The following is a 22,442-nucleotide window of genomic DNA, read 5'->3' as shown; positions in this document are numbered from 1 at the left end:
GCTGTACCTTAATAATGACTGATAGTGATAAGAAACTCCGTGCTATCCTCCTGTAGATATTGTATCAGTTTCAACCCGCCAGTACCAGTTTTAAGCGTCCGCATCATCAAATTCTAAGTGTAAAAGGTACTGCAATGCTTCACTATACGCTTTTTTGTCCTCTAGCATGAGTTTCAGGTACTAGTCTTACTTTTAGTGAGTTTATAGTACAAATCGACAGTAAAATTATTGAATATTTACTGATAAGAAACTCCGTGCTTTCCTCCGGTATATCCGCATCATCGAACTCTTAAGTCTGAAAGGTACTGCAATGCTTCGCTGTACGCTTTTTTGTTTTCTAGCATGAGTTTGAGGTACTGGTCTTCACTTTTAGTGAGTTTATGGTACCAGTTGTATAATTTATGGTACAAATCTAATACTTACTGATAAGAAACTCGGTGCTTTCCTCCGGTAGATGCTGTATCAGTTTCAAGCCGTATTTCTTCATATAAGCGTCCGCATCATCAAACTCTAAGTCTGAAAGGTACTGCAATGCTTCGCTGTACGCTTTTTTGTCCTCTATCATGAGTTTGAGGTACCAGTCGTGCCGCTTGTGGTTGGCCGCGAGAGAGAGTGCGTCGTCTATGCTGACTTGGCGGACAACCTGTGGTAAGGCCACTTTGTTATAATTTAACTTATAGGGTTTTTTTGCGATGATCGAGTTTTTTAGTGCCAAGATGAAAATAGATGCGACTCTATTTTCATTTTGGGAGCGTGATCAGAGTACCGATTTTTTAAATTTCGAACGCACGAATTCGCCGTTCGAAATTCTGTGGAAAACGACGTAATGCTATTTTTGAAAAAGGACTGCTAGTACTAATATTAAAACTAGTGGTAATGACCACTCGTTTTTGATTCTGTTAGTAGAATTTAACTCACTAGTAGTGATTTTATTGAACGAATTTCACGAAATCGAATGGCCTAGATTAAAAAATTGGCCCAAGGACGAATCTACTTTATGACCGACATTTTTGGAGTCTCTGGCGTTACTCAAAATGTCTCTGGAATTACCAAGAAATCGAACTTCTAATGTACAAAGTTTCAGTTTATTGGATCTAACAGTTAGGGTAATGTTCTAATATACAGCATAAAGTGAAAGATACAAATAAAATTCAGTATTTAAAGGTGTATTTTTACAACGAAGTTTAAAATCTGCAGACAGATTTGAGTCGGTTAAAAAGTGGATTCGCCCTAAGGCTACAGATTCCTAAAAACCCTTAAGCCGTGGTTTTACTTACCTACTTATAAAAACTAAAACGTGAACATATTTTTAGAGCAGAGATAGGTATAGGTGAAAAACTTAAGAAAGTCACCTGTTGTATGTGTGAGTGACGTGTTCGAATAGGGAACACATATTTAAAATTAGTAACACAAACAAAACAAACGCCTATTCGAACACGTCACTCACACATACGGTGACTTTCTTAAGTTTTTCACCTATACCGTCCCTGCCCCTACATGATAGTTTACATGCTTCGCATGAAGTATTGTATTTAGTAACTCGGTCTTAAAGGTATACCTTGATAGCCACATCGACATCGAATTCTATAACTTTGTCTTTAGAGTTGATGAACTCCTTGAGTTTCCCCTGCTGGTCGTGCTGGTCCAACTTGACGTAGCAAGTCAGCAGCAGCGTTGTATGGTCTTCCGTAGCACCTCCTTATAGGAAAAAAATATTTGACGTTAATTAGTACGGAATCAATTAGGTATATCTAGTAATATTTAATAGTTATTTGTTATACAAGGGGGCAAAGTTGTATTTTAACGCCGAGTGTGGAATTGAAAAACGAGCAAGTGAAAGGATTCTATAGTTGAACCACGGGCGAAGCGAGTGGTTCGAGAATAGAATCCTGAACTTGCGAGTTTTTTAACACACGAGAATTAAAATACATTTGCACCCGAGTGTAACACAAAACTTTTCCCCTCACTATAGCGAGGAAACTACAACGCAAAAAATGCGTTTATCACTGCTTCCAGTAGTTCCACAGGTGGTAAATCATCTTTATTACTAGATTCACCTACTTTTATCAATTTTACAGCAGTTATAATTTGACTTTATTCAAGGTCAAATTACTTTACCCACTAGTGGATAAAATGCGTTTTTACCAGCTGGTATTAAAGGACAAAACACGTGTTTCCGAGCTAGTGAGGGGAAAAATATTTTAAGCGGGTTACTCACGTTTCAATTGAGTCGAAATAACGCTCGACATGACGAGTGAAGGCGGGGTCGTTACTCCTTGAATTTCTTTTTACTTTTGATCCTCGGAAATGGATTGAAACATGTCGAGCGTTATTTCGACTTAATTAAAACGTGAGTGACCTGCTTGAAATATTTGGAATATGTGTGAGTCTCACGGGAGTTTTATAGTTAAAATTGCACATCTCGTAGTAGTTGTAATTGTTATAAAATCAAATGGTTTGTTCACAATCTACCTAAGCAACTACTACAATTTTGACTTTTTGCAAGTAAAACCCATTTATGAGCAGAGAGAAAAAAACTCAATAGTTAAACAAATAGTTTGATTTTAAAAGTGGAGGGAAAATGTATAAAATAAAGGGAAAACCTAATTCATACTTTTTGTGGTTACTTGAAAAGTCTCATATCAAGTTTTATGATTTTTGTTGCTGTTGGGCCCATTTTAAATATTCTATAGCAATTAAAATTTAATTAAAATCCAAAATTAGTAAAACACATGATTAAGAAAAAGAAACTAAGTGCTTACCTTTCTTATGTAACTCTTCTAAGTATAACACTAGAGGTTCCAAGTGTCGAGATTCCAAGTATTTCCGGATTACGTATGAGGTTTCTAACCAGCCGATCGTTTTGATGTATTGTTCTATAGCACCTTTTAAATCACCCTGTTGAGAAATACTGTATTAGTTTCATACTCACACAACATTCGGTGGAACGCGGTTTACCGAAATAGTTGTATAAAATTAAAAAAAAAACTCCCTACAAAGTGGATTGGTTTTCATCAAACATGGCTCAGAACACTGACTAATTAAGAGCGCTTTCAAAAAATCTGCTTGCTCGCATTTCGGCGCCGGCGGCGCTGGCGTGCGCCTGTGTGCAGACGCACACTATAACCAGAAGCATAACGATTGTAGCCTGCGGTACAGACATAGCGTGCGATCCTCTTCGAACCAACCTTACGTGCGGCTAGAGCGAAAGGGATAGCATTCATGGTCGGTACCACCACGCCGTCAGTAGCGTAGCGGACTAACCATTATTGATACTTGCGTAAAAATACCACCATATATATTACATATTTGCATACATGATTTCGTGCATCAATACTTGACCTTTTAGTTTAATTATTAAACTTATCACAGTTTTTAGGGTTCCGTAGTCAACTAGGAACCCTTATAGTTTCGCCATGTCTGTCTGTCCGTCCGTCCGTCCGTCCGCGGATAATCTCAGTAACCGTAAGCACTAGAAAGCTGAAATTTGGTACCAATATGTATATCAATCACGCCAACAAAGTGCAAAAATAAAAAATGGAAAAAAATGTTTTATTAGGGAACCCCCCCTACATGTAAAGTGGGGGGATGATTTTTTTTTTTCATTCCAACCCCAACGTGTGATATATTGTTGGATAGGTATTTAAAAATGAATAAGGGTTTACTAAAATCGTTTTTTGATAATATTAATATTTTCGGAACTAATCGCTCCTAAAGGAAATAAAAGTGCGTCCCCCCCACCCCTCTAACTTTTGAACCATATGTTTAAAAAAATATGAAAAAAATCACAAAAGTAGAACTTTATAAAGACTTTCTAGGAAAATTGATTTGAACTTGATAGGTTCAGTAGTTTTTGAGAAAAATACGGGAAACTACGGAACCCTACACTGAGCGTGGCCCGACACGCTCTTGGCCAGTCCAAGGCGGTTTTTTTTCTTAAAAATTATCTTTTAAAACGTGTGTAGCCTTGGAAGAAATAAATTAAAAAACTTTTATAATATAATAAATTGTGTTATATACACAATTTATTATATTGTCTTCTGTCACCGCGATAGTTACTCATGAAATAAATTTATGGAATCAGATTATATCGCGTATAATGAATATAATCCGTTTTCTTAGTTTTATTTCATTTTGTATATGGTATGTTTTCTAGGTACATATGTATAATGGAACTAAGATCGGTTTTCTTTAATTTTAAGTAGTTTTTTTATATTTAAAATGTGTTATTGTGTTTTTAGGGTTTCTTAGTCTGTCCGTCCGTCCGTCCGCCCGTCCGCGGATAATCTCAGTGACCGTTAGCACTAGAGAGCTGAAATTTGGTACCACAATATGTATATCAGTCACGCGGGTCACGCCGACAAAGTGCAAAAATAAAAAGTGGAAAAAATGTTTTATTAGGGTACCCCCCCCTACACGTAAAGTAGGGAGTGATTTTTTTTTCATTTCAACCCTAACGTGTGATATTGTTGATAGGTATTTAAAAATGAATTACTGAAATCGTTTTTTGATAATATTAATATTTTCGGAAATAATCGCTCCTAAAGGAAAAAAATGTGTGTACCCCCCGCCCCTCTAACTTTTTAACCATATATTTAAAAAATATTAAAAAAATCACAAAAGTAGAACTTTATAAACTTTCTAGGAAAACTGTTTTGAACTTGATAGGTTCTGTAGTTTTTGAGAAAAATACGGAAAACTACGGAACCCTAGACTGAGCATGGCCCGACACGCTCTTGGCCGGTTTTTAAATATTATGTTGTTTTAATTGCATGGAGCACAGGACGGTCCACATCTATATATTAGTTTTTTGTAAGGAAATACAACTCTACGCTACGCCTACCTGCTTTAATTGACTGGTGACACACTGAGACAGTGGATGCGCCAGAGTATAAAAGAGTGATTACCATCTCTTGTCAAAGATCTTGTTGAGACGAATCAAACGAACCCAAACACGAAGTGGTTACAAGACCTGGTTGATGAGAACTCTTGACTACCATCTGTCTTCATCATCAGATCCTGGGTACCATCTCTTGTCAAAGATCTTGTTGAGACAAATCAAACGAGCCCAAACACGAAGTTGTTTCAAGACCTGGTTGATGAATTCTCTTGACCACCTTCCAGCTTCATCATCAGATCCTGGGTACCATCTCTTGTCAAAGATCTTGTTGAGACGAATCAAACGAGCCCAAACATAAAGGAGTTTCAAGACCTGGTTGTTGAATACTCTTGACTACCTTCCGGCTTCACCATCAGATCCTGGGTACCATCTCTTGTCAAAGATCTTGTTGAGACGAATCAAACGAGCCCAAACTCGAAGCGGTTTCAAGACCTGGTTGTTGAATTCTCTTGACTACCTTCCGGCTTCATCATCAGATCCTGGGTACCATCACCTCTTGTCAAAGATCTTGTTGAGGCGAATCAAACGAGCCCAAACACGAAATGGTTTCAAGACCTGGTTGATGAGAACTCATGACTACCATCTGACTTCATCATCAGATCCTGAGTACCATCTATTGTCAAAGATTTTGTTGACACGAGTCAGTAACCTAAAATGATATTCAATAATAAATAATACCTACTAAAAATATTAGTCAAGTTAATTAGTTAGTTACCAAAGTCGTCAACCCAAGGATCAAAGTTTTCGGTCGCAGTATACATGCAACAGTGCAGCCAAACACGCACACAAGTGCGGTTTTGGACACGGCGGGTGCCGCACACAATGACAAAATAACTTCGCGATCGTCGAGCCGCGTGCGGAGCGGACTGTCATACGTCCTGCCTCTACAAGCTCTGCCGCGGTACTGACATCGCAAGCGCGCGTAACCGGTAATAAGGAGGCATTTTTAAAAAATCGTCAAAAATATTAAATTGCAAGTAATAGAAAACTTTTGCATAAAATCTGTTTAAGTAAGCGTTGCAGATTATTTTTATATTAAAACTACTTCAGAAACACGTAAGTTTTCGAAGAAATTGACACTTATTCTGAGGTGATTTCTGAAACAAATTGGATTCATCATTTCCTCATTTACTCTATTCTAAAGCCTTATAACAAAGAAGTAGTCTCATAAGATTGTAGTACAGGATATACATAATACAAATTTACCACTTGAAGCATTCAAAACTATCCAAATTTTACAAATTAGACGGACTAAGTCAGCACTTTTCGCGGGTTTTCCTAAACATGCACCAGAAAAAAAATCATAATTAATTAAGTGAGTTAGTTTTCAAAAATCCAGTCTCACAACATGTAAGTTAAGAAGATGTCCTAATCGAATCTTGAACTTAATAAGTCTGTTAGATGACGGAAAGTATAGCATTTTGCCGACTAAAACTATCAATTTTACATTATTACGACGTTTTCGTTGAATGGCCTCTTAAGCTTTCTAAGCTTATTTCATCTTCTAATGTGTAAATCAATGTGTCAGCGTTCAATATAATAAATATGCTGTTTCCAATCAAAGTGTACCACTTTTATGACTAAGCATAAGAACGCGCTAATATAACTACAATTTTCGCCTTTATGGTAAGCGGCAATGAGTATCATTTAATTGAAAACGCCACATATTTTCTCTTCTTACGTTTTTCTAGTCATCCTTACATGGCGACCCTGCCATAATCACAAGTACTATACTCGCCGCAATACTAACTGGCAACTGAAGTCATATTGCTATCTCTTTCATGCTAATGGAGACCCAGTGCGATAGAGAGGGGTAGTACTATAACGTCAGTTGCCACTTGGTATTGCGGCAAGTATAGACAAAACCAGACTAACCTTGCCATACAAATGGTCTCCATACTGCTTATATATCTCCGTAAGCCCGACCGCGTCGTACTGCTGACCGCTCGCTATCCTTATCGCGACGTCGTAGAGGTTCTTTTTGAATAACAGCCACAGTTTCGAGTGCAAGTCTTTTTCGGCTAGGTATATCATCTCCTTGTTCTTTGTTAGGATGTAGAATGAACCCCATTCTGTTAGGACGGCTTCGATTTCTGTAAAAATGGAAAGAGGTAAAAAATCTTTGTTGTTGCTTGATTATCATTCGAATAATTACAAAAATACGAGCCAGTTTACGATACACATTTCTCAAAATTTCATCAGAGCTAGTGTCGTGTCGTTCAAAAAATATAGTAATTATTCTATGCTGGATTTGATTTTACACACGCGGATTTGTAATTAGAAATTACTTTCGCGGAGGCAGTCTCTTGACACCTCCACGGCTGTGGAATCGCAGGCTACAGGTACTCAACTCACCTTCAAAATTTTTCTCGGAGACATTAAACTTGTTCAGTATATCAAGTGATGGAGTCTAAACGTGATTTTGGTAATGACGAGGTAGCTATAGGACGAATCCAGTCGGACCGTCCATAGTGTAACATGTAGACGTTCTAGTAATGATTTACCTTCGAAAGTCTTTTCAAAATAAACTTGTTCTGTATATCGACAATAGTGAGTCTGTGAGCCGGCGCAGCGCCATGTTTTGACGCTATGGTTGTAATAACGAGGTAGCTATAGAACCAATCCAAGCGAACATGTAGACGTTCTAGTAATGACTTACCTTCGAAAGTCTTCTCGAAGACAATGAACTTGTTCTGTATATCCAGTATAGTGAGTCTGTGAGCCGGCGCGGCGCCATGTTTTGAGGCTATGGTGGTGATGACGAGGTAGCTATGGAACCAGTCTAGCCGGACCTTCTCGCCTTCGATGGCGTAGCAGGGACCACGGCCTTCGCTTGTGTAGCAGAATATTGCCTGAAAAATTTAAAACGATTGAAGCAGTTCGTTACAGAGAAAAAAAGATTGCTTTATGCATAAGGCAAAGCGTAATTGGTTATGCTGGGAGAGCGTTGATGGAAAAATAAGTATTACATTAGCAATAACATAATAAGTTCTATGAATCATATAATGATTTACATAATAAGGTGCATTAGGGTAATTCCGAATCACAGAAATGCTCTGGTAATTTCGAAAGGGGAATCTTGATATGATGGAAATAATGGTGGTTTTTATACGACTTTTTGAATTACCCTAATGCAACTTATTCAGCAGAATTCATTGGCTATGTCAGCCAGGGTTTGGCAAACACATACAGTGGGGATAGTTTATGTAATCTGCCTTTTTACAATGCACGAAGGTCTATATCACACTGTAAACGTGCGCGTCTGTCGCCGTATTTAGCTTTCGAAGGGTTTTTTTTAATGATTCACAGTTAGTTTTACAAGACTTATGTACATTTACCGTGATTACTTTTTACCTTTTACCCCATACCACGAAGCATGTGACAGTTGAAATATGGTAGCTCGACAATAACTACCCACAAAATTACAATTTTGAAAAAACCCTGACATAGTGGACCGATTTTCATGAAACATGGCTAAGAACACTCCCGACTCATCTTTCAAACAAAAAAAAACTAAATCTAAATCGGTTCAACCGTTCGGGAGTTACGATGCCACAGAGAGACACACACACAGACAGACACGTCAAACTTATAACATAACACCCCGTCGTTTTTGCGTCGGGGGTTATATAGGGTGCCTACCGGGCGTTCAAATAATAAATCCGTTGTAGACACACTATGTATAATATATAAGAGTTTAAGCACGTTTACAAGCATAAGAAAGCACAAGCACTGGTGAAGAGAAAGTACAGAAGATAGTCAGTAGGAAGGAACACGAAAGAAAGCGAAATAACACTAAATTATGCGTAAGCACAGCACTCGCATCAGTAGCGGATCGGTAAGCGGGGGAACGTGCATTCGCCGTGGAAGTCGAGATCGCACTGCCGGCGCGGCGCGAGCGCCGACTGATATACCGCTGACGCCGGCTGCATGGGCTGTGTAATTCCCAACCAACCGGCTCTCAGGTCGCGAGCTATCGGCTAAGTTAACCGACCTCGGTGGGGAGGTTTATGAGTTTAGTAGCTTATTACGATGTGCGCAGTGGTCGCCACACTACTCCCCCACTGAGACCGTTGCTTGCTACGGTCGATAGTAATCTGGGAAGCGCACTGATCGACCGCAGCGTGTCTTCCTAGTGGTTGCAGGCTAGTGGTCGCCACAGTTAAAAACAAAAAGCTAATCACGGTCTATTTCCCGGTCAATATGAGTCTAGTATCGAAGGTATACCTAAAAGCAGTACTCACATCATCCGTAGCCACGGTGAGGCGATGTCTGTCGTGTACTGAGCAGCCGGCCAAAGCCCCCTTGCTGTCCAGAGTCACACAACGTTCCGTGCCCAGCCAATACACCAACACACTGGCTCGCGACACCACGAAGAGCTTGTCCGCGCCGCTGCAAATATTTACAATCAAAACAGATTCAGGGCCATCTTTTACCTATTAGAGGCCCCGGGCACATTAGGATAATGGGCATAGCTGGGCACCGTTAATCAAATATAGTCATAGGGCTTACGGCGAAATTATGGTCAAAAGCTGCACTTTATGCAGAAAGCAAGCCACTTTGCACAGTGATACTAGGGACCAATACAAACGTTTTCATCCGAGGAAACACGATTTTCATCCACTAGAATTCAAGATGGCGGACATTTTCCAAAATGGCGGCCGCATATTTTTAAAAATTTATAGAATCGTAACGGCTGCACCAATTTTGATGGTTGGGGTGTCTATCGCATCGTATTGAAACGTTCATTAATATAAAAAATTAAAGTCATAAAAAAATTTAAGATGGCGGCCGAATAATAAGAAAAATATGAAAATTTCAAACTATTTTTTTCATTCTCGTGCAATTTACCAATAAATTTTCTATGATATGGTCACATTTTTATTTATTTAAATTAAACCTGATAACATTATTTACATAATAAAATAAAAATCATGAAAATAAGTTGAGTAGTTTTTGAACTATACTTATTTGAATTGGAGCGCGCGGATTTGAAAGCCGTTTTCGTACGTGATGTAAACAATTTTGGAATCATAACGGCTGCACCGATTTTAATGGTTGGGGTAGCTATCAGTTTGTATTAAAACATTTATTTATATAAAAATTTAAATCATTAAAAAAAAAAAGATGGCGGCCGAATAATAAAAAAAATATGAAATTTTCATTTTTTTTATTCTCACGAAATTTACAAATAGTTTTTCTACCATATAGTCACATTTTTTATTTTTTTTAATAAAATCTGATATTAAAATCTGCAAAATAAAACAAAAAACATTAAAATCCGTTCAGTAGTTTTTGAACTATACGCATTGAAAATGAAGCGCGCGGGTTTGAAAGACGTCTTTGCACTTGATATGTGATGCATCGTATCGTTTGGTACCGCTATACACGCAAGACTGATTATTTATTTTGGTCACAACTTACTATATTACTATTCAGAATCAATGTTTTTATTATTTATATACATTATTAGTTTTTTATTCCTAGTTTAGGTATATTTAGACAACCCCCGTAAACTTGACCATCACATAATTTTTATTTTAATACGTAAAAGAACTTAAATGCACATAACATAACATTTGTATTAATAGCAATTGTCCTTTCCGAGGACTCCAGAGATAATTTTAGACAACTTCTGTAGGGGGCTACGGAAACATATATTAATACAAAACATATTTTTTGCTTCTCGTCTAGGTTATACTGAAAGATAAAAGAGATACAAAATAATATCAAACAAGGAAATAATGGTAACATAATAATTTATAACATCATTTTTGCAAAATACTTTTTATTTTGGCAGATCCCTTTGCAAATATAACATTATTAATACATTGCATTATTTGCATTGCACCGCGCAGGGTAGACCCACAACACGTACAGCGTATTGTTTCGCAGCCTTTTTCACAACCGCAATTGTCCAAGTATACATATTCATACCATATCTCCCTGTTTTCAGACCACTGCAGTACCCAACTATCATTATACGTCTTCCAACCCCAGGATGATGGCATAGGCACAGAAGTAATATCCAGAATATGGGGCGTTGTTATACGACACGGAGTGCTGCCGATGTTGGTTAGGTACTAATTTTCGGTGGTAAACAGTTTCTTGCTCACCAAGTTGAACTGGAGTGAACTTTTCAAGCATGGCGATTATTCCTCCAGGAAGACTTTGTAGTTACTGCGATGTTTCTATCAAAGCTGGTATAACTTCAGTGTGTGTGCAAACAATGTTTTAGAACATGATTTTTTCCTTTTGTATTGAAAAAAGAAGTGGTATCAGACGTAAAAGCGTAAAAACCACGAATAGCAGTAGTACCTTATACTCCGGTAGGTTATTCTCATTTGAAGTCTTAAGAAAATATACTAGATAAGAATTGGAAATTTCCCAATCTAATTAGCTCCATAGGTCACATGCTTAAATGCCAAATTGGGACCGTTCTTAACACATATTTTAGTGAGCAAGCATGGACTCGGGCCTGTTTACCGGTATGGTTTGGCGGCTGAGGCACTCGTAAAGTGTCGTTTTGCCGTCATTCCTGCCTCCATTTACATCACGTCCGATCTCGCACGTAACGCCCTGAAAGCCTCCACGGCTACAAACTGCGAGATAAACTCAACGAAGGGCATGGGACACTCTAGCATCCGTTACCACTTACTACCCTGAACTCACTCGAGGTCTCACATGAGCCAAAGACCTTTCGAGGCTCTAAGCTAGGTCCAAACCCGAATCTGGCCACTGACTTTACGTCTATCCTTCACCCGAAAACTCCAGTGGTTTTTATTTAAATACCAAGACATCTGTATCGGAAGATGTGATGATACGCGTGAGTCCCTGTTCCGCCATATCTTTTGCGCGAGGTACAATGAGGCTATCAGCTTCTTCCGGTTACGTTCCTATGGTTTACCCTGAAATAGCAGAGCAAATGTTCTCTGAGGAAGTAAATTGCTTAGAAAAAAAAATCACCACACTTATAACATCAACAGGCTATAGTTTCTGGAAAAATTGTTGTTGGTGGTCATGCTGAACAGTGTATTCCTGGAGGAATAATGGCCAAGCTTGAAAACTTGATCCGCAAACTCAACATTTATCGGTTAACTTGGTGCGCAAGGAACTGTTTCCAACCAAAATTAATAACCAGCATCCCACCAACATCGCCAGCACTACAAAAACATACGCTCCTTGTCACAGAAAACAAGTTATTTTATACATAGATATTTCTGAAGCCCCCTACAGAAGTTGTCGAAAATTATCTCTAGAGTCCTCGGAAAGGACAATTGCTATTAATACAAATGTTATGTTATGTGCATTTAAGTTCTTTTACGTATTAAAATACAAATAATGTGATGGTCAAGTGTACGGGGGTTATCTAAATATACCTAAACTCGGAATAAAAACTAATAATGTATATAAATACTAAAAACATTGATTCTGAATAGTAAATATAGTAAGTTGTGACCAAAATAAATAATCAGTCTTGCGTGTATAGCGGTACCAAACGATACGATGCATCACATGTCAGGTGCAAAGACGTCTTTCAAACCCACGCCCTTCATTTTCAATGCGTATAGTTCAAAAACTACTGAACGGATTTTAATGTTTTTGTTTTTTTTTGCAGATGTTAATATCAGATTTTATTAAAAAAAATAAAAATGTGACCATATGGTAGAAAAACTATTTGTAAATTTCGTGAGAATAAAAAAAATGAAAATTTCATATTTTTTTTATTATTCGGCCGCCATCTTTATTTTTTAAATGATTTAATTTTTTATATAAATAAATGTTTTAATACAAACTGATAGCTACCCCAACCATTAAAATCGGTGCAGCCGTTATGATTCCAAAATTGTTTACATCACGTACGAAAACATCTTTCAAATCCGCGCGCTCCAATTCAAATGAGTATAGTTCAAAAACTACTCAACTGATTTTCATGATTTTTGTTTTATTATGTAGATAATATTATCAGGTTTAATTTAAATTCATAAAAATGTGACCATATCATAGAAAATTTATTGGTAAATTGCACGAGAATGAAAAAAATAGTTTGAAATTTTCATATTTTTCTTATTATTCGGCCGCCATCTTAAATTTTTTTATGACTTTAATTTTTTATATTAATTAACGTTTCAATACAATGCGATAGACACCCCAACCATCAAAATCGGTGCAGCCGTTACGATTCTATAAATTTTTAAAAATATGCGGCCGCCATTTTGGAAAATGTCCGCCATCTTGAATTCTAGTGGATGAAAATCGTGTTTCCTCGGATGAAAACGTTTGTATTGGTCCCTAGTATCACTGTGCAAAGTGGCTTGCTTTCTGCATAAAATGCAGTTTTTTTCCGTAAGCCCTATGACTAATAGTTAACTTCGTTAATCGCTAATCCGTTACTAAAAAAGTTAACTTCGTTAATCGTTAAAGCGATACATTTCGACAAATTTAACGTAAGTTAAAGTTAATCGTTAATCCGTTAACACGTGAAAAAAAATGAACTGTTCTTTAAATATTTAGTTGCATCAGTATCCACTATAACGTATTATATTTCTGTAAAAGGCCGAAGTACAGCTAGCCTATTGAACTCTAGGCTGCACGTGGAAAGCAGTGATCGCCTTAGCTACTGCCAAGAGCTGTGTCAGGAGAGATGCTGGCGGTGACGGGACTGTTGTGGCACTTTGGGCGGTAGAGGCTAGGGAGGCGAATGTGGTCGTAAATGGGGCTCGAATTTGCTGCCCTATCACTACAACAGTCGCCATGGTAAAGCTTAGGATTCACCGAATCAAAATTAGTAAAAGCAAATCCACGTGAAGAATACTTTTTTAGGTAATATTTCGGACTTTTAGCAATCGACATCGGTAAAACCTAGGATTTACCGGCAAATCATAGGACTTTTATATTAGCGTTCAGAACGTGTTTTTCGCAGCGTAGATGGCGCCTGTGCCCTACTAGATTAACGGACTCGGAGAAATTTAACGGAAGTTAACGAGTCCGTTAACATTTTTGCAAGTTAACTTAAAAGTTAATCCGTTAATCGAAATGTTAACTTCGTTAATTAACGATTAACGGATTAACGAGTTAATGCCCAGCTATGATAATGGGGCCCCTATGAACGCTTTCAGGATGCTGATGGGGCTGCCTCGTCACTGTAGTGAATCCGGCATGTTTGCGGAGGCACAAGTTGACGGTTTTGCGGCTATCATGCGGAAGCGGGTTGCCTCTTTACTAAGCCGCTGGCGAGGCAGTACTAACAGCATCATGGTGGCGTTGTCGGATAGGTGGGACTCCCCTCTGCTACAGCACTGGACAAAACTCCACGTTGTAGAAAAATAAATAAATATCTAGGTTTAATAATTAGTCTGTAATTCCACTAACACTATTTTATAAGTTAAATGTACATGTTACTAACAGCTATGGATTTTTATCCGAAATAAAATTGTTTTATTTTTTTTTATTTATGACCATAGTAATATGCCCCCCTATTAATATAGGGTCCTAATCCTTCGCGGGAGGAAACGTCGGAAAAAAGGTAAAGTAATTTATATTATTTTTATCGCGTTCGACCCGTGAAAAAGCACGTCAATTCGTCGCTCCGTTTTACCGTGAAAGACGGACAAACAAACACACACATTTTCGGAAATTTCGCATTTATAATATTAGTATAGTATTAGTATAGATGAACATTTTAAACACTTTAAAAATAAAATAATTATAGCATGATTTATGAGCGTACCTAAAGGCCAGGCCAGTGATAGGGCTGGTTCCAGAGTCCATGAGGGTCTTCATCTTTCCGGAACGCTGGCGGGCTATGTCCCCTCGGTATAATGTCACTGAACCGTCTTGGAAGCCCACGGCAAGCAGGTTCTGTATATAAAACAATATTTTATGAATCAAAGATGTGTTTCCATGTTTAATCATGCAACAAATAGCCTCGTCTGGGACGTGTGCTTTTAATATTGATCTTGTTGTCGTGCCGTCGTGCAAGGTAAGCGCTAGCATGTGCGATAGCACAGCGTGAGATACTCGCACTCACATAGGGTGGTCGTGCAGTTCTAACACTCGCACCAACAGTGCCCTTTCTTCTTTCGAACAGGGTAGTTGGTGTTACCACTCACCTTGTTGTCGTGCACGACGAGAGCGGGGTAGAGTGCATGTGAGGGCATGGCGCGAGACACTCGCACGCACGTCAGGTTGTCATGTTAGTCCCACACTCACCAATGGAGAGCTTCCGTCCTTCTATACAGGTTTGTTGTGTCACTCACCTTGTTGTCGTGCACGACGAGCGCGGTGGCGGGAGTGGAGCGCATGTGCGAGGGCACGGCGCGAGACACTCGCACGCACGTCGTGTTGTCATGTCAGTCCCACACTCACCAATGGAGAGCTTCCGTCCTTCTAAACAGGTTTGTTGTGTCACTCACCTTGTTGTCGTGCACGGCGAGCGCGGTGGCGGGAGTGGAGCGCATGTGAGGGCACGGCGCAAGACACTCGCACGCACGTCGTGTTGTCATGTCAGTCCCACACTCACCAATGGAGAGCTTCCGTCCTTCTAAACAGGTTTGTTGTGTCACTCACCTTGTTGTCGTGCACGGCGAGCGCGGTGGCGGGAGTGGAGCGCATGTGCGAGGACACGGCGCGACACTCGCACGCACGTCGTGTTGTCATGTCAGTCCCACACACCAATGGAGAGCTTTCGTCCTTCTATGTATACAGGTTTGTTGTGTCACTCACCTTGTTGTCGTGCACGGCGAGCGCGGTGGCGGGAGTGGAGCGCATGTGCGAGGACACGGCGCGAGACACTCGCACGCACGTCGTGTTGCCATGTCAGTCCCACACACCAATGGAGAGTTTTCGTCCTTCTATGTATACAGATTGTCCGTAAAGCAGATCTCAGCGACGTCCTAATCACAAGAGCCATGCGAGGAGCACAGGGCTGGACTGATCATAGGCTAATAAGATCTAAGCTTCGTATTAAACTAAAAGCACCACGTAGAATCCAACACAAAACCCACAAACTGGCTTACCCTAAATTGACTAACTCGAAAGAGCTACAGAAGGCTTTAGATGACGATTTCGGCTCTGACCTTGTGAATGAAAAAGACATATCGGTTGACGAAGCTTGGAATAGATTCTCTAACAAGTTAAAGGAAAGCGCTGAAAGAGTCATCGGAAAGCCACCCAAGAAAAACCAGGACTGGTTTGACTCTTCGGAGGGTGAAATCTTAATACTTGCAGATGAACACCGACGCGCTCTTCGTCATGGCAGTGCCAATCAGCAATCAATAAATTTGCAATTCAAGACAAAGGTGCGTGAACTTAAGGACCGATGGTGGCAAAACAAAGCTTTAGAGTTGCAGCAGCTTGCGGACTCTAATCAAACGGGCGGGTTTTTTGAGGGCATTCAGGCTGTTTTTGGTCCACGAATTAGAAAAACCGCACCTATCTGCTCACATAATGGAGACCGCCGCCTTACTGATCAAGGCGAGGTGCTCGCTCGTTGGGCAGAACATTTCAACGAGGTCCTCAATCCCACATTGCAAAGAGTTGATCTAGAGTACATCAATGCTCTCGAAAACCTGCCTTTGAAGGAGAGTCTTGCAGTTCCTCCGAATTTCTCTGAATTTCTGACTGCCATAAGAAAACTCAAGAACTCAAAGTCACCGGGCGCGGATGGTTTGCCCTCAGAAATTTACAAGTACAGTGGGCCTAATATTTTGAACAGGCTCTTTGCCTTGATACTAATGGTATGGGAAACAGAAACTGTGCCGCAGGGGTGGAAGGATGCCTCTTTATGCAAACTATATAAGGGGAAAGGAGATATATCTGACTGTAGTTCTTATAGGGGTATATCTCTTCTATCTACTGCTGGTAAAGTACTGGCTCACATAATAAACACCCGATTGAGCACCCTAGCAGAAGAAATCTTACCAGAGAGCCAATGTGGTTTCAGGCCCAACAGAGGTACGGTAGACGCCATATTTGTGGTGAAACAAATACAAGAGAAATGTGCAGAACAAAACCGTCCTCTGTTCATGTGTTTCGTAGATCTCGAAAAGGCCTTTGACCGTGTCCCACGTCTGGCCCTCTGGTTAATTCTTGAGAAGATTGGCTGTCCATCAAAGCTGGTAAACCTTATAAAGCAGTTCCACGTCAATATGACAGCTAAGGTACAGCATAACAGTGAATTTTCTGACGCATTCTTAGTTACCAGTGGCGTAAAGCAGGGTTGTGTCATGGCTCCCACTTTGTTCGCTCTGTACTTCTCAGTAGTGATGAGGGATGCACTTAGCCGAAACAGCGAACCAATTCATTTGAATGTAAGATCGGATGTGGGTGTATTCAACATTTCACGGTTCAAGGCAAAACGAAAAACCCGTCAGTTCTCTGTCCTTGAGGTCCTTTATGCCGATGATGTGTGCCTGATGGCTAACAGCTTAAATGCACTTCAAGGCTCCATGGAGTCCCTGAGTGACTCGTGCGAAAGATTTGGTTTGGTAATAAGTGTCAGTAAAACTCAAGTTCTCAAACAACCAGCTAGAGGCACCAGCGCTGATAATACCCCAATCATATTGGGCAATGCAGCATTGAAAGATGTTGCGATCTTTAAATACTTGGGTAGCCAAATCCGGAGCGATAATCGCCTAGCCTCAGAGATTCCGTCTCGCATAGCTAAAGCTGCAGCCACTTTTGGGAAGTTAAACCAACGTGTTTGGAAGTCGCACGACCTAAAACTCCATACCAAGCTTTCGGTGTACAAGGCCATAATACTCCCAATACTTACGTATGCTTCTGAGTCCTGGTGTCTGTACAGGGGAGACATCAGAAAGCTTGACACTTTTCACATGCGATGCTTACGCAATATACTTAGAATTAAGTGGCAAGATCGTGTGACCAACACGGAGGTATTACGTCGAGCCAAAATATCCGGTATGGAGGCCATTTTAATGAAAAACCAACTTAAATGGAGCGGTCACGTTTGGCGTATGGATGACTGTAGACTCCCTAAATCTGTTTTCTATTCGGAACTTGAGTATGGAAAACGAAGCCACGGGGGACAGTTCCTGCGTTATAAAGACGTTTTGAAGCGCCATCTTAAGGCTTGCGACATCTCATGTGAACGTTGGGAGGAACTTGCGGTCCAGAGGTCAGAATGGCGCCGTAAAGTAGGAAAAGGTGTAGCTGCCTTTGAGGAAGCTCGACTGGAGAACCTGGACCAAAAGCGCCTTCAACGGTAGTCTCGCCCAAAACCGTCCTACGCGTATACATATAACGACCAAGGGCAGCTTTATTGCGCACAGTGCGACCGAATATTTAAAACGAAGTTCGGTTTTGCGAGCCATATACGTGCTCATCAGAGAAAGTTGTAAAGGTCGCCGTTGTCGGATACGACATGGAGGACTATATATGTCGTGCACGACGAGAGCGGGGTAGAGTGCATGTGAGGGCACGGCGCGAGACACTCGCACGCACGTCGTGTTGCCATGTCAGTCCCACTCACCAATGGAGAGCTTCCGTCCTTCTATACAGGTTTGTTGTGTCACTCACCTTGTTATCGTGCACGGCGAGCGCGGTGGCGGGAGTGGAGCGCATGTGCGAGGGCACGGCGCGAGACACTCGCACGCACGTCGTGTTGTCATGTCAGTCCCACACTCACCAATGGAGAGCTTCCGTCCTTCTATACAGGTTTGTTGTGTCACTCACCTTGTTGTCGTGCACGGCGAGCGCGGTGGCGGGAGTGGAGCGCATGTGCGAGGGTACGGCGCGAGACACTCGCACGCACGTCGGGTTGTCATGTCAGTCCCACACTCACCAATGGAGAGCTTCCGTCCTTCTATACAGGTTTGTTGTGTCACTCACCTTGTTGTCGTGCACGGCGAGCGCGGTGGCGGGAGTGGAGCGCATGTGCGAGGACACGGCGCGAGACACTCGTACGCACGTCGTGTTGCCATGTCAGTCCCACACACCAATGGAGAGTTTTCGTCCTTCTATGTATACAGGTTTGTTGTGTCACTCACCTTGTTGTCGTGCACGACGAGAGCGGGGTAGAGTGCATGTGAGGGCACGGCGCGAGACACTCGCACGCACGTCGTGTTGCCATGTCAGTCCCACTCACCAATGGAGAGCTTCCGTCCTTCTATACAGGTTTGTTGTGTCACTCACCTTGTTGTCGTGCACGACGAGCGCGGTGGCGGGAGTAGAGCGCATGTGCAAGGGCACGGCGCGAGACACTCGCACGCACGTCGTGTTGTCATGTCAGTCCCACACTCACCAATGGAGAGCTTCCGTCCTTCTATACAGGTTTGTTGTGTCACTCACCTTGTTGTCGTGCACGGCGAGCGCGGTGGCGGGAGTGGAGCGCATGTGCGAGGGCACGGCGCGAGACACTCGCACGCACGTCGGGTTGTCGTGACGGTCGCGGCGGGACCAGTCCCAGACCTTAACCAGTGGTGTGCCAGCCTCATCTTCCTGTAGCATTGTTTAATGTTGCAATTTTCTAATTACTTAGGGTCAGTTGCTCAACCACATTTGACAGACACATAATCGTCACGCAGCAGACGTCTATGGAATGTCCCATACAATACCATTTAACAAACGCTTTAATGGTTTGATGCAACCGGCCCTTAGTGTTAAACATAAAATAAATGTCATATACAAAGAAAAAGTTGTCACAGTGGCTCCCCAGGCTCCCATGAACAGGGGCAAACGCCGGGATAACGTAAGGAGGATGATGACAAAGAAAAAGTGACCAAGGCCTTTAAGTGTTCTAAGCTGAAGGAACCACTCGGCCATCGGTAATCGGTAAAGATCGACATTTCCAAGTGTATGACATTTCCCAACATAATAGTAGTGTGACTACTTAAAAAAAAAATTTAAATATTTTCTATAAAAATAATTTAATTTGTTCTTAGGGTTACTTATAAATTGAAATAGATATCATAAGGAGATAGATATATAAGGCCCACTGGTGGCCGAGCCGGGAATCGAACCCGGGACCACTAGACCACACGCCCGCCCCCAGTGGGCCTTGACGTTTTTTCTTTCGTATATGATATCTATTTCAATTTATAATTTATATATATAGTAGTGTGACTACTTGAAAAAAAGAACAAATCAAAAATATTCAAAAATAATTTGATTTGTTCCCTAGTTGTTTAGGGTTACTTCTTAGTGTTATTTAAACTGTGTGTTATGATTTTATCACAATTTTTTAATATAAGGTAGGTACTTATTAAAAATCATTATTATACGAACCAACTAAATAAAGCCTACCTGAAAAAAGATAATTAATTCCAGACTTTTGCCTTATAAAGACTTAACATCCTACTATAATAAATTTCATCATCACTAGATACCATTAATAATCTCATGCCCTGTAAATGGGCTTTTAAAAAAAGGTATTGAAAGTTTTACTCTCAGTTACTTTTACTTTATTTTATGCATGTTTGAACAAATTTGTTATGCCCACTGTTCAGTATGGAGAGCAACACTTCCGAGTCCAAAATCCTCACACCCACTAATATCAAATGTAACAATTCAAGAGACAAAAAAATTACTTACTCCAATAGTAACCAACAACGGGTCATGGGGCAATTGCTGAGCAAGCATGACCTTCAGCTCATATGCCTTGAAGAACGTGATGTTCCAGGAGCGAGACACTAAATGCGTCCAGCCTGTGCTGTCACACAGTATGACATGCGAATTGCCGCTGGTTGTCGCAGTTATCTTTGTGTCCTACAAATTATATGTCATAGTCATTATCACATTGTAGATGTACAGAATACACTCCTAATTATTGAATAACTATTTTCTATTAAATTATTATTAGTGTCCCATATTAAATTTGGTTTATAAAACATTTATGCTAGGGTTCCAGACTACAATTAATTTGCCACTGGTTTATTCATCTAGAATCAATGCTTTCACAGACAGATATTTTTTTGCTGCATCTAAAAATTAGATACACTTAACAAAATAATATAATGTAATACACATTAAACCACCCGATGACTCACAATAAATGTTAGGCAGAGAACAGTTGGACAGTGTTATGGAATAAGCGATCAAGCGACAGTTAGTTGAAATCGAGAAAATGAGCTAGAAAGATTTGAAATTTGAATCAGTTGTTGTAAGTTCATTTATAAAGTAAAAAAGTTAATTTTGACATTGAACCTATAAAAGTGTTCATAAATTAAATAGATAAAAAAAAGAACACCATACCTATTCAAGTTTTGAAGTTATTAACGTTTTTCCGCTTGGTTCTTTATTGAACTAATACTGGGATGAGGTTAATTTATTTCGCCGTAGCGTACTATGAGACATATTTTGTCGCTTGATTCTTTAATGCAAATTGTTAGAGGTAAAGTGAATACTGGAATAAAATAAAATTCCATATATTTGAGTAAATAGTTCTATTGTAAATAAATCAACAACAATGTTTTCCTCCACAATGATTAGGACTAATCCGTCTAACAATTTAGTTTTGTTGTCCAATCAACTTTTTTTAATAAATGTCAAAAAAATCAGCATATATGGCAAAATTGGCATTGTAACTATTAGTACTAGCCAGGATTACACACATAAGATATTATGATATAACAAAACCTCTTGATACTTAGTTCTCATTAAGCGAACATCCTGCAACAACGAAATATCCTGCAATTTCAAATATGTAACAACGAATTAAACGACACTATTAGGGCGGTTAAATCGATATTGCGTTTATAAATCATCAAAACTTTAAACCAAAACGAATTAATGACATTTTTATAGCGTTTAACTCGATTTTGCGATTTAGAATATACGCTTATTATAATTTGTAAAAGTAAATTTGGCGTTCAATTCGTTTTTACGTAACGACTTAGTACACAGGGCCATACAAATTTTAACGTGTCGCTTGATTCTACCCCTTAAAATAAGGCTGTAAGCATAATTTTTAACAAAGAAATAGTCAATACTATAGATTATCACATTTATATCCGAACTGCATTCATAACTTTTTTTTCGGATTTTGGCGCTTAGTTCGCTATTCCATAACACCGTCCAGTTTGCCATTATAATAAAACACTGTTGAGAACTTACTTGCAAATTTTCAGCCACTTTTCCATTGTCAATTTTTCTATGTACATCGAAAAATGTAAAACGACGCCACTGAAAACACACAATAAACAAATTAGTTTAATAAGCGTACTAATTAGTATGAATCAATGAATGATATCACAACGTATTATATTGGCATGTAGTCAATTAATATTATTTTTAACGAATCCTTAATTAGCAAAAGCGGGCGTAAACGTTTGGCTGATTTGGTCAGATATTATGTTAACAAAAACTTTCATGTTTGTTATACAATCTAGCGCCGTGAAATCAATGTAAAGAAAAATTCATACCTCCAAGAACGCCATGGTGTTTGCTTATGACTAAATAATTTGCATTATATTGTTAGCATGATTATTTATAACAATAAATTAATTTCTGTGTATCCTCGTCAGGGATTCTTAATTCTTATCAACAACTGTCAATGTCAAAACTATCAAACGTCATGTTCCGC

At 39.8% G+C, this 22,442-nt stretch overlaps 1 protein-coding gene across 2 annotated transcripts in view; it reads right to left on the bottom strand.

Moving 5' to 3' along the window:
* LOC125230939 (vacuolar protein sorting-associated protein 11 homolog) overlaps positions 1-22,411 on the bottom strand; it is a 48,859-nt gene extending 26,448 nt beyond the window's left edge. The window contains exons 1-11 of one of the 2 annotated variants that reach the window (XM_048136236.1): positions 22,282-22,411; positions 21,974-22,042; positions 20,453-20,626; positions 19,211-19,360; positions 14,631-14,761; positions 9,145-9,292; positions 7,560-7,752; positions 6,776-6,993; positions 2,763-2,898; positions 1,559-1,698; positions 424-643 (exon numbers count right to left, since the gene is read on the bottom strand). In XM_048136236.1, the coding sequence (XP_047992193.1) occupies positions 424-643; positions 1,559-1,698; positions 2,763-2,898; positions 6,776-6,993; positions 7,560-7,752; positions 9,145-9,292; positions 14,631-14,761; positions 19,211-19,360; positions 20,453-20,626; positions 21,974-22,042; positions 22,282-22,296 (1,594 nt within the window). In that variant the 5' untranslated portion in view covers positions 22,297-22,411. Of the gene's footprint in view, positions 1-423; positions 644-1,558; positions 1,699-2,762; positions 2,899-6,775; positions 6,994-7,559; positions 7,753-9,144; positions 9,293-14,630; positions 14,762-15,469; positions 15,517-19,210; positions 19,361-20,452; positions 20,627-21,973; positions 22,043-22,281 lie in introns of those variants that run through there. The other variant, XM_048136237.1, reaches the window with a different exon arrangement.
* Between the last annotated feature and the right edge of the window lie 31 nt (positions 22,412-22,442).

This window comes from Leguminivora glycinivorella, chromosome 11 (genome assembly GCF_023078275.1).
Source record: "Leguminivora glycinivorella isolate SPB_JAAS2020 chromosome 11, LegGlyc_1.1, whole genome shotgun sequence".
NCBI classification, from domain to species: Eukaryota; Metazoa; Arthropoda; class Insecta; order Lepidoptera; family Tortricidae; genus Leguminivora; species Leguminivora glycinivorella.
This window is presented reverse-complemented; position numbering and strand designations above follow the sequence as displayed.